At 46.0% G+C, this 12,431-nt stretch overlaps 1 protein-coding gene across 2 annotated transcripts in view; it reads left to right on the top strand.

Moving 5' to 3' along the window:
- crocc2 (ciliary rootlet coiled-coil, rootletin family member 2) overlaps positions 1–12,431 on the top strand; it is a 490,923-nt gene that overhangs the window by 290,551 nt on the left and 187,941 nt on the right. For both annotated transcript variants that reach the window (XM_068041847.1, XM_068041848.1), the window contains 2 exons: positions 4,565–4,758; positions 7,079–7,206. In XM_068041847.1, the coding sequence (XP_067897948.1) occupies positions 4,565–4,758; positions 7,079–7,206 (322 nt within the window). The remainder of the gene's footprint in view (positions 1–4,564; positions 4,759–7,078; positions 7,207–12,431) is intronic.

The raw sequence follows: 12,431 nt of genomic DNA, 5'->3' as shown, positions 1-12,431 counted from the left end.
AGGCTCCACATCCTTCTGGTAGTGTGGTGACCAGAATTGCACGCAATATTCCAAGTGTGACCTAACTAAGGTTCTGTACAGCTGCAGCATGCCTTGCCAATTTTTATACTCTATGCCCTGACCGATGAAAGCAAGCATGCCGTATGCCTTCTTGACTACCTTATCCACCTGCGTTGCCACTTTCAGCGACCTGTGGACCTGTACGTCCAGATCTCTCTGCCTGTCAATACTCCTAAGAGTTCTGCCATTTACTGTATACTTCCCACCTGTATTAGATCTTCCAAAATGCATTACCTCACATTTGTCCGGATTAAACTCCATCTGCCGTTTCTCTGCCCAAGTCTGCAACCGATCTATATCCTGCTGTATCCTCTGACAATCCTCATCACTATCCACAACTCCACCAACCTATGTGTCGTCCGCAAACTTACGAATCAGACCAGCTACATTTTCCTACAAACAGCAAAGGTCCCAGCACTGATCCCTGCGGAACACCACTAGTCACATCCCTCCATTCAGAAAAGCACCCTTCCACTGCTACCCTCTGTCTTCTATGACCGAGCCAGTTCTGTATCCATCTTGCCAGCTCACCTCTGATCCCGTGTGACTTCACCTTTTGTACCAATCTGCCATGAGGGACCTTGTCAAAGGCTTTACTGACATCCATGTAGACAACATCCACTGCCCTTCCTTCATCAATCATCTTCATCACTTCCTCAAAAAACTCAATCAAGTTAGTGGGACATGACCTCCCCTTCACAAAACCATGCTGCCTCTCACTAATAAGTTCATTTGTTTCCAAATGGGAGTAAATCCTGTCCCGAAGAATCCTCTCCAATAATTTCCCTACCACTGATGTAAGCCTGTAATTTCCTGGATTATCCTTGCTACCCTTCTTAAACAAAGGAATAACATTGGCTATTCTCCAGTCCTCTGGGACCTCACCTGCAGCCAATGAGGATACAAAGATTTCTGTCAAGGTCCCAGCAATTTCCTCCCTTGCCTCCCTCAGTATTCTGGGGTAGATCCCATCAGGCCCTGGGGACTTATCTACCTTAATGTTTTTCAAGACTCCGAACACCTCCTCCTTTTTGATAATGACATGACCCGGACTATCTACACTCCCTTCCCTAGGCTCATCATCCACCAAGTCCTTCTCTTTGGTGAATACTGATGCAAAGTACTCATTTAGTACCTCGCCCATTTCCTCTGGCTCCACACATAGATTCCCTCCTCTGTCCTTGGGTGGGCCAACCCTTTCCCTGGCTACCCTCTTGCTCTTTATATACGTATGAAAAGCCTTGGGATTCTCCTTAATCCTGTTTGCCAATGACTTTTCATGATCCCTTTTAGCCCTCCTGACTCCTTGCTTAAGTTCCTTCCTACTTTCTTTACATTCCTCATGAGCTTCATCTGTTCCCAGCCTTCTAGCCCTTACAAATGCTTCCTTTTTCTTTTCGACTAGTCTCACAATATCCCTCGTTATCCAAGGTTCCCGAAACTTGCCTAACGTATCCTTCTTCCTCACAGGAACATGCTGGTCCTGGATTCTAATCAACTGACGTTTGAAAGACTCCCACATGTCAGATGTTGATTTACCCTCAAACAGCCGCCCCCAATCTAAATTCTTCAGTTCCTGCCTAATATTGTTATAATTAGCCTTCCCCCAATTTAGCACCTTCACCCGAGGACTACTCTTATCCTTATCCACAAGTACTTTAAAACTTATGAAATTATGGTCACTGTTCCAGAAATGCTCCCCTACTGAAACTTCGACCACCTGGCCGGGCTCGTTCCCCAATACCAGGTCCAGGATGGCCCCATCCCTAGTTGGACTATCTACATATTGTTTCAGGAAGCCTTCCTGGATGCTCCTTACAAATTCTGCCCCATCCAAGCCCCTAGCACTAAGTGAGTCCCAGTCAATATCAGGGAAGTTAAAATCACCCACCACTACAACCCTTTTGCTTTTACATCTTTCCAAAATCTGTCTACATATCTGCTCCTCTTCCTCCCGCTGGCTGTTGGGAGGCCTGTAGTAAACTCCCAACATCGTGACTGCACCCTTCCTATTCCTGAGCTCTACCCATATTGCCTCGCTGCATGATCCCTCTGAGGTGTCCTCCCGCAGTACAGCTGTGATATTCTCCTTAACCAGTAATGCAACTTCCCCACCCCTTTTACATCCTCCTCTGTCCCGCCTGAAGCTTCTAAATCCTGGAACATTTAGCTGCCAATCCTGTCCTTCCCTCAACCAAATCTCTGTCATAGCAATAACACATAGTTCCAAGTACTAATCCAAGCTCTAAGTTCATCTGCCTTTCCTGTTATACTTCTCGCATTGAAACAAATGCACTTCAGACCACCAGTCCCGCTGTGCTCAGCAACATCTCCCTGCCTGCTCTTCCTTTTAGTCTTACTGGCCTTATTTACTAGATCCCCCTCAGTTATTTCACCTGCTGACCTACTGCTCTGGTTCCACCCCCCCGCCACACTAGTTTAAACCCTCCCGAGTAATGCTAGCAAACCTCGCAGCCAGGATATTTGTGCCCCTCCAGTTTAGATGCAACCCGTCCTTCTTGTACAGGTCCCACCTGTCCCGGAAGAGATCCTAATGATCCAGATATCTGAAAGCCTTCCTCCTACACCAGCTGTTCAGCCACGTGTTTAGCTGCACTATCTTCCTATTTCTAGCCTCACTGTCACGTGGCACAGGGAGTAATCCCAAGATTACAACCCGAGAGGTCCTGTTTTTTAACTTTCTACCTAACTCCCTGAACCGCCCCTGCAGGACCTCGTCACTCTTCCTGCCTATGTCGTTAGTACCAATGTCTACCACAACCTCTGGCTGCTCACCCTCCCCCTTCAGAATGCCCCCTGTCTGTTCAGAGATATCCTTGAACCTGGCACCAGGGAGGCAACATACCATCCTGGAGTCTCTTTCACATCCACAGAAGCGCCTATCTGTGCCCCTGACTATAGAGTCCCCTTTAACTATTGCTCTTCTGAGCTTTGTCCCTCCCTGCTGAACAACAGTGCCAGCCGTGGTGCCACTGCTCTGGCTGCTGCTGTTGTTTTTCCCTGATAGGCCATCTCCTCCCAACAGTATCCAAAACGGTACACTTGTTAGAGAGGGGAATAGCCACAGGGGATTCCTGCACTGACTGCCTGCCCCTTCTAGCGGTCACCCATCTATCTGCCTGCACCTTGGGTGTAACCACTTCTCTAAAACTCCTGTCTATGACGCTTTCTGCCACCTGCATGCTCCTAAGTGCATCCAGTTGCTGCTCCAACCGATCCATGCGGTCTGTGAGGAGCTGCAACTGGGTACACTTCCTGCAGATGTAGTCGTCCGGAACGCTGGAAGTGTCACGGACCTCCCACATCTCACAGGTGAAGCACTTTACCCCTCTAACTGAGATTGCTAGCACTAATTAATAAATTAATTTAAAATAAATAATTAAATACTTATTAAATCCTTACTAAATTAAGTTACAATTAACTATATGGTCCCTAGTGCTAGATTTCTAAAATCGGAGAAATTGGTTTCCTGACACAGGTCCGCCTCCAACCTGCCTATTTCTGACTTTAACTGAGGCCAGAAAGTGGGCGAGCAATGAACCCACTCCAAGGAGGCAGGTTAGAACTTTAAATATGATAATGAGGCTGCATTGTTCAGGTTTTTGACTTTAACTGCTGTCGGCTGGGTTTCCCGAGTTTCGTAAAACTCAGCAGCGTCCTCCAGGCAAGGACATGGTGGACTCAGGAGGTAAATGCCTTCACACCCACCTCCTGGATCCAGGTGCCTGCCTGAGTAGCCTCCACAATTGGGCACCGCTCCCCTCCCCACAACACCCCGCACAACAAATTTGCCCCTGAGGCCTCCGATCTCCCCACAGATGATTAGAGCCCCGAACCCCCCTCACCTCAAGGCCTCCGATCTCCCCCTGGCCTCCAGTCCCCTTCCCCAGGCCTCCGATGCCCCTGTATCAGCCTCTGAATTGCGCTCCCCCGCCTCCCCCACCCTGAGTTGAAATTCTATAGGTAGTCGGGGAATCCTGAGTTGTGGGTTCCTCACAATTTTCTGGCCAACCTTCTTCCTGCGGTTCAGGTAAGTAAACACTCCCCTAATATCCCCTTATGTGGCTTGGTGTCAAATTTGGTTTGATAATGCTCGTGTGAAGTGCCTCGAGACATTTCACTATGTTAAAGGCGCTATCGAAATGGACATTTTGTTAAGGGCATAGGAGATTCAGGGGGTGAGGGTTGAACTCAAAGGCAACTATAAATTCAGATGGCCTCTCCTTTTAATTTATTAACCAATCACCTTTATTGAGGTAAAAATGAAACTTTGGACATCTGACCAAAAATGGAAAATACTGTAAATTCACAGCTTCTGAAGCTTCTGAAGACATGTTGGTCTATCAGTGATGAACTCTCATCAGTTCCACTGCTAGCTCCGATTCTAACTGCTAACCTGTCTTTTCCCCTTTGGAGGCTAACTGCCCTTTTGCCTCTTTCTGGCTGTCCCTGCTATTTATCTTAAATACTCTGTCCTGAGCAGGTGAACCGGCAGAAGCAATCTCTGAATGAGCGGTTGGTCCAGGCACAGCGGGACGCGGAGCTTCAGAGCGAGGGACTACTCCGAGCCAGCAAGGAGAAGGAGGAACTGATGAAGGAGAAGGCCAGCCTGGTGGTGCAGCTAACGTCTGCTGAGAAGGAGAGCAGGGCCCTGTCTGAGGAGGTAGCTGCTCTCAGGTAGGCGATTCTGTAACAAAAACAAGAAATGCTGGAGTCACTCAGCAGGTCTGGCAGCATCTGTGGAAAGAGAAGCAGAGTTAACGTTTCGGGTCAGTGACCCTTCTTCGGAACTGACAAATATTAGAAAAGTCACAGATTATAAACAAGTGAGGTGGGGGTGGGGCAAGAGATAACAAAGGAGAAGGTGCAGATTGGACCAGGCCACATAGCTGACCAAAAGGTCACGGAGCAAAGGCAAACAATATGTTAATGGTGTGTTGAAAGACAAAGCATTAGTACAGATTAGGTGTGAATACACTGAATATTGAACAGCAGCAAGTAGGCGATTCTGTATGCTGTATTTAACTTTTCATTTGTGGTGAATGTCCAATAAAATTGCTGTCTGTTGCATTGACATCAGATGTTCAATATAACATTTGTCTCTGGCTGATTGAACTGTGAGGCATATGAGGGAAGATTCTTTTGTCAATGCCATTCAATTTTCCAACAGTATTCCAGTGGGTGAATTCAGATTGAGTACAAGCCTGTTCGGGTGGACCCCATTATTAGAGGCATTTAAATGAGGTGGCAATGAAGAAGTGATGCCATGTGTTGTATTTCAGGTCATTGCTGCCTAGATAACGCAGACATGGGCAGCAGAATTTTGAATGACCTCAAGAGAGTAGAATGTGGGAGACCGGCCAGGAGTGCACTGGAAAATTCTAGAGGTGACAAAGGCATGGATGAAAAGACGAGCTGAAGCAGGGGCGAAGTCAGGCAATGTAATGGAGGTGAAAATAGGCGGTTTTAGTGAAGGCATGGATATGCGGTTGCAAATCATGGTGATCAAATTGAAAGCCCATCTCCATGGATCAGTTTAGAGTGCTGTTTCATTTCTCGTTCTGACATGTGATGGAAGAGTTCACCGATAGTGCTATCAAGCAGCACTTGTTCAGAAATAACCTGCTCACTGATGCTCAATTTGGGTTCCGCCGGGACTGCTCAGCTCCTGACTTCATAACAGCCTTGGTCCAAACATGGGCAAAAGAGCTGAGCTCCAGAGGTGAGGTGAGAGTGACTGCCCTTGACATCAATGCAGCATTTGACCGAGCAGGGCATCAGGGAGCTCTAGCAAAACTGGAGTCAATGGGAATCAGGGGGAAAGTTCTCTGCTGGTTGAAATCATACCGAGCACAAAGGAAAATGGTTGTGGATGTTGGAGGTCAATTATCTCAGTCCCAGGACATCAGTGCAGGAGTTCCTCAGGGTAGTGTCCTGGGCCCAACCATCTTCAGCTGCTTCATCAGTAACCTTCCCTCCATCATAAGGTCAGAAGTAGAGATGTTCGCTTATGATTGCATAATGTTCAGCACCATTTGTGACTCCTCAGATACTGAAGCAGCCCATGTCCATATGCAGCAAGACCTGGACAACATACAGGCTTGGACTGATAAGTGGAAAGTAACATTCGTGCCACACAAACGAAAGGCATTGACCATCTCAAACAAGAGAGAATCTAACCATCTCCCCTGACATTCAATGGCATTACCATCGCTAAACCCCCACTATCAACATCCTGGGGGGTTACCATTGACCAGAAACTGAACTGGGCCAGTCACATAAATACTGTGGCTGCAAGAGCAAGTCAGAGGCTGGGAATTCTCCAGTGAGGAACTCATCTCCTGTCTCCCCAGTGCCTGTCCACCATCTGCAAGACACGTCAGGAGTCTGATGGAATTCTCTGCACTTGCCTGGATGGGTGCAGCTCCAACAACACTCAAGAACTCAACACCATCCAAGACAAAGCAGCCTGCTTGATCGGCACCCCATCCACCACTTCAACATTCACTCCCTCCACCACCGACGTACAGTGGCAGCAGTGTGTGCCATGTACAAGATGCATTGCAGGAACTCACCAAGGCTCCTTCGACAGCACCGTCCAAACCCGCGACCTCTATCACCTGGAAGGACATGGACAGCAGATGAATGGGAACCCCAGCACCTGCAGGTTCCCCTTCAAGCCACACACCATGCTGACTTGGAACTATAATGCCGTTCCTTCACTGTCACTGGGTCAAAATTCTGGAACTCTCTTCCTAACAGCACTGTTGGTGTACCGACACCCCAAGGACTGCAGCAGTTCAAGAAGGCAGCTCACCACCACCTTTTCAAGGGCAATTAGGGATGATCAACAAATGCTGGCCTAGCCTGCGACGGCCACATCCTACGAACAAATAAAATAAAGTGTTTTTTGACTATTCATGGTGACCCTGTGATATTGCTTGCCAATCCATTACCCTGATCTCAGTTTTCATTTTTATTTTGTTTTACTTTTCAGGGCAGATAAGGAAGCTTTGGAGACCAACTTGTTTGTATCTCAGCAGCTCGTTTCGCAACTGGAGACCCGTAAGGAGCAGCTGGAAGGAGAGAACCAGACCATTCTTCTTGCTAAGGAATCACTTCTAGGTTGTGTGTGTTGTTATATATGTGACTCTGATTTTATATATGTGTGTGTGTATTTTATTTGTGTGTTTATATGTTTTTGTATGTATCTGTTTTTATATATCTCTGTGTATGTACATGCAGATTATCACATACATAAGCTTGCCCATGTATGAACAATAGGTACCAGGATAGTTTTACTCTTTGCATTCCACAGTCTTTGACCAGGTCAGATTCAGCACATAGGGTATCATACTAACTCAGGGCAACTTACCCCATTGCACTCGACAAATTTACGCCCTATCTAATAACACCCATCTACTGTAACCAATTGCACTCAACGTAGTGGCACCGATTTACTACACCAAGCAGCACTACACCCTCAGCTGAGAAACATTTACCCTGCTCTTTGGAACAAAGAACAAAGAACAAAGAACAGTACAGCACAGGAACAGGCCATTCGGCCCTCCAAGCCTGCACCGACCTTGATGCCTGCCTAAACTAACACCTTCTGCACTTCTGGGGCCCATATCCCTCTATTCCCTTCCTATTCATATATTTGTCAAGATGTCTCTTAAACGTCGCTATCGTATCTGCTTCCACCACCTCCCATGGCAGCAAGTTCCAGGCACTCACCACCCTCTGTGTAAAAAACGTGCCTCTCACATCCCCTCTAAACTTTGCCCCTCGCACCTTAAACCTATGTCCCCTAGTAACTGACTCTTCCACCCTGGGAAAAAGCTTCTGACTATCCACTCTGTCCACGCCGCTCATTACTTTGTAAACCTCTATCATGTCGCCCCTCCACCTCCGTCATTCCAGTGAAAACAATCCGAGTTTATCCAACCTCTCCTCATAGCTAATGCCCTCCAGACCAGGCAACATCCTGGTAAACCTCTTCTGTCCCCTCCCCAAAGCCTCCACGTCCTTCTGGTAGTGTGGCGACCAGAATTGCATGCAATATTCTATGTGTAGCCTAACTAAGGTTCTGTACAGCTGCAACATGACTTGCCAATTTTTATATTCTATGTCCCGACCGATGAAGGCAAGCATGCCGTATGCCTTCTTGACTACCTTATCCACCTGCGTTGCCACTTTCAGTGACCTGTGGACCTGTACGCCCAGATCTCTCTGCCTGTCAATACTCCTCAGGGTTTTGCTATTTACTGTATACCTCCCACCTGCATTAGACCTTCCAAAATGCATTACCTCACATTTGTCCAGATTAAACTCCATCTGCCATTTCTCCGTCCAAGTCTCCAACCGATCTATATCCTGCTGTATCCTCTGACAATCCTCATCATTATCCGCAACTCCACGAACCTTTGTGTCGTCCGCAAACTTACGAATCAGACCAGCAACATTTTCCTCCAAATCATTTATATATACTACAAACAGCAAAGGTCCCAGCACTGATCCCTGCAGAACACCACTAGTCACATCCCTCCATTCAGAAGAACACCCATCTACTGCTACCCTCTGTCTTCTATGACCGAGCCAGTTCTGTATCCATCTTGCCAGTTCACCTCTGATCCCGTGTGACTTCACCTTTTGTACCAGTCTGCCATGCGGGACCTTGACAAAGGCTTTACTAAAGTCCATATAGATAACATCCACTGCCCTTCCTTCATCAATCATCTTCGTCACTTCCTCAAAAAACTCAATCAAATTAGTAAGACACAACCTTCCCTTCACAAAACCATGCTGTCTCTCGCTAATAAGTTCATTTGTTTCCAAATGGGAGTAAATCCCATCCCGAATAATCCTCTCTAATAGTTTCCGTACCACTGACGTAAAGCTCACCGGCCTATAATTTCCTGGATTATCCTTGCCATCCTTCTTAAACAAAGGCACAACATTGGCTATTCTCCAGTCCTCTGGGACCTCACCTGTAGCCAATGAGGATGCAAAGATTTCTGTCAAGGCCCCAGCAATTTCTTCCCTTGCCTCCCTCAGTATTCTGGGGTAGATCCCATCAGGCCCTGGGGACTTATCTACCTTGTTGAAGGTTGATGTTTTTAGGAAGAAGTCAAAAAACAATTCGGGAGGTAAAGAGGAACTACTAAATTAGATTATCAAGGAGCAGAGAAAGGAATAATAAAGTATTCTACAGGCACATAAATTATGAAAGGAAAATCAGGATAGGGATAAGGCCACAAAGGGATGTGCAAGATAAACTCATCAGTAACAATAGGGAAATGGCAGAAGTATTGAATAGTTTGCCTCAGTATTTATCAGGAAGACAAACAAGATGGACATGACATTAGAAGAAGTGATCATAAATGATATAAAGCCATTTAAGATAGAAAGGAGAGATAATGGATTAACAAGCCATACTTGAAGATAAAACCCCTGGTCCAAATGGATTGCACTTGCACATATTAAAAGAAGTTAGAGAAGAGGTGGCAGAGCCACCATTACATGTACGTAAAAATTAATTGGGAAAGAGAATAGTGCCAGAGGACTGGCAGACAGCTAATGTAATTCCTATATTTAAAAAGGGGGATAGAACAAGAACAGGGAACTATAGACCAGTTCGCTTAAAGTCGGTGGTAGGAAAGATAATGAAACCTTGACTCAAAGATGTAGTAGAAAAACCTCGACTAATTGAAAATATAATGAAGGGCAGTCAGTTCGTTTTACTAAAGGGAAGGTCATGCTTGACCAACCTTACTAAATTCTTTGAAAAAGTAACAAGGATAATGTAGTAAATGTAATATATTTGGCTTTTCAAAAGTTTTTTGATGAGGTAACATAGTAGATTCGTGACTAATGTCAGTGTGTGTGGATTCAGGTAATAAGATAATAAATCAGGTAATAAATGCTGTTCTAGCCTGCAATGCCCACATCCCATGAATGAATAAAAAAACTTCATATCTTTGGTGATTTCAACCTCTACTCAATTCATCATGCTCTCTCTCCTCTGAGTTCACTGCCCTCCTAGCCTCCCTTAATTGCTCCCTTCACGTAAACTCCTGAACCTATATTTACAACTACATTATTGACCATGTCATCTCACATGGCCTCGCTATTCTTGTCATGTTTATTACAGATATGGCCACCTCTGGTCACTTGTATCACATTGCACCCACATGCCGCTTCCCTCTCCCAACCCTACTTCTGTATTTGCCCCTGGAAAAACTCTCTTACTCAATTCACTTACAGCTGCACTTTCAAAATCCCAGATGTTTAACCTTTGGCCCTCCATTTACCACGATATTTCTGCAGCTACTGATCTGCTCAACCACACCTTCATCTCCACCTTTGATTTCCCCATTCCCCATTAAAATCATTACTCGCTCTTATCCTGGTCATTCCGCAGGTCTAGCCCTCATCTCCATTCCCTTAACTCCAAGGGACACAGATGTAAACTGATATGATGGACAGCTGGTTGAGCCATTCATCGTCAGATCTGGCTGGATCATGTAAAGCACTATCAGATCCTGTTCTCATCTGCTAAATCTGCTCACTGGTCCAGATTCATCCTGGAATATAAAGATAACCCCCAGCTACTTTTTCACGACAGAAAACCATCTTCTTAAACCCCTATTCCCATCTCCTCTAACCTCATTTCCAACAACCAGTATGGGGAGATCATGGACTTCCTTATCATTAAGATTGAGACCATCCGATCAGCTGCCTCTGCCACTTCCCTCCCTTCCACTAGCCCACCAGGCCAAACCTCCTCTAAAGTCCTCCCTCCCTCACCCTCGTCCTGAACTCGCATCTTTCTCTAGTTTCTCTCCTATCTTCCCCTCATGCCCTCTCTGAACTCATCTTGTCCATGAGACCCAGCTCCTACTCACTTGACCCTGGTCTCACTAAATCACTCACCTTCCCCTCCTGTCCCCTTGCGAGTTGATATTGTCAACAGTTCTGTCTCCTAAGGTACTGTCCCCTATCCGTCAAATCTGCCATCGTCACTCCTCTCCTCAAGAAAAACAAGCCTTGATCCCTCCATCCTTGCAAACTACCACCCCATCTCCAACCTCCCTTTTCTCTTCAAAGTCTTTGAATTTGTTGACGCCTCCCAGATCTGTGCCCATCTTTCCCAAAACTTTATGTTTGAATCCCTCTTCTGCAGTACCGATATGGTTCTTATCAAAGTCACCAATGACATCTTATGTAACTGTGACAAAGGTAAACTATCTCTCCTCATCTTACTTGTCCTGTCTGCAACCTTTTATATGATGACCACACCATCCTCCTCCAATGCCTCTCCTCTGTCATCCAGCTGGGTGAGTTTGCACTTGTCTGGTTCCATTCTTATCTATCTAATCACAGCAAGAGAATCTCCATCAATAGCTTCTCTTCCTATTTCCTCAGTCAGCTCTGGTGTTCCCCATGGATCTATACTTGGCTGCCTCCTATTTCTCATCTACATGCTGTCCTCAGTAATATCATTTAGAAACACAGCATCAGTTTCCACCTATACACTGACAGCTCTACCTCACCACAACCTCTGTTGACTCCTCCACTGTCTGTAAATTGTCAGACTGCTTGTCTAACATCTAGTACTGGATGAGCAGAAGTTTCCTCCAAGTGAATATTGGGAAGACTGAAGCCATTGTCTTTGGTCTCCACTTCAAGCTCCGTTCCCTAGCTACCAACTCCATTCCTCTCCCAGGCAACTGTTTGAGGCTGAACCAGAATGTTTGCAACCTTGGTGTCATATTTGACCCTGAGATGAGCTTCCAACCACATATTCATGCCAACATTAAAACCACCTATTTCCACCTCCGTAACATCACCTGACTTCGCCCCTGCTCAGCTCATCTGCTGCTGAAAACCTCATCTATGCCTTTGTTACCTCTAGACTTGATTATTCCAATGCACTCCTAGCCATTATTGAGTCACAGAGTCATAGAGTTATACAGCACAGAAACAGGCCCTTTGGCCCCTCATGTCCGTGCCAGCCATCAAGCACCTATCTATTCTAATCCCATTTTCCAGCACTTGGCCCAGAGCCTTGTATGCTATGGCGTTTCAAGTGCTCATCTAAATACTTCTTAAATGTTGTGAGGGTTCCTACCTCTACCACCCTTCAGGCCATTTGGTCCAGATGCCAACCGCCCTCTGGGTAAAAAGATTTTTCCTCAAATCCCCTCTAAATCTCCTGCCCCTTACCTTAAATCTATGCCAATATAATAAAAGCAAAATACTGCAGATGCTGGAAATCTGAAATAAAAACAAGAAATGCTAGAACCACTCAGCAGGTCTGGCAGCATCTGTGGAAAGAGAAGCAGAGT

Source organism: Heterodontus francisci, chromosome 11 (genome assembly GCF_036365525.1).
Source record: "Heterodontus francisci isolate sHetFra1 chromosome 11, sHetFra1.hap1, whole genome shotgun sequence".
NCBI lineage: Eukaryota > Metazoa > Chordata > Chondrichthyes > Heterodontiformes > Heterodontidae > Heterodontus > Heterodontus francisci.
Note: the sequence above shows the minus strand (reverse complement) of the source record. Positions and strands in the feature narration are given on the sequence as shown.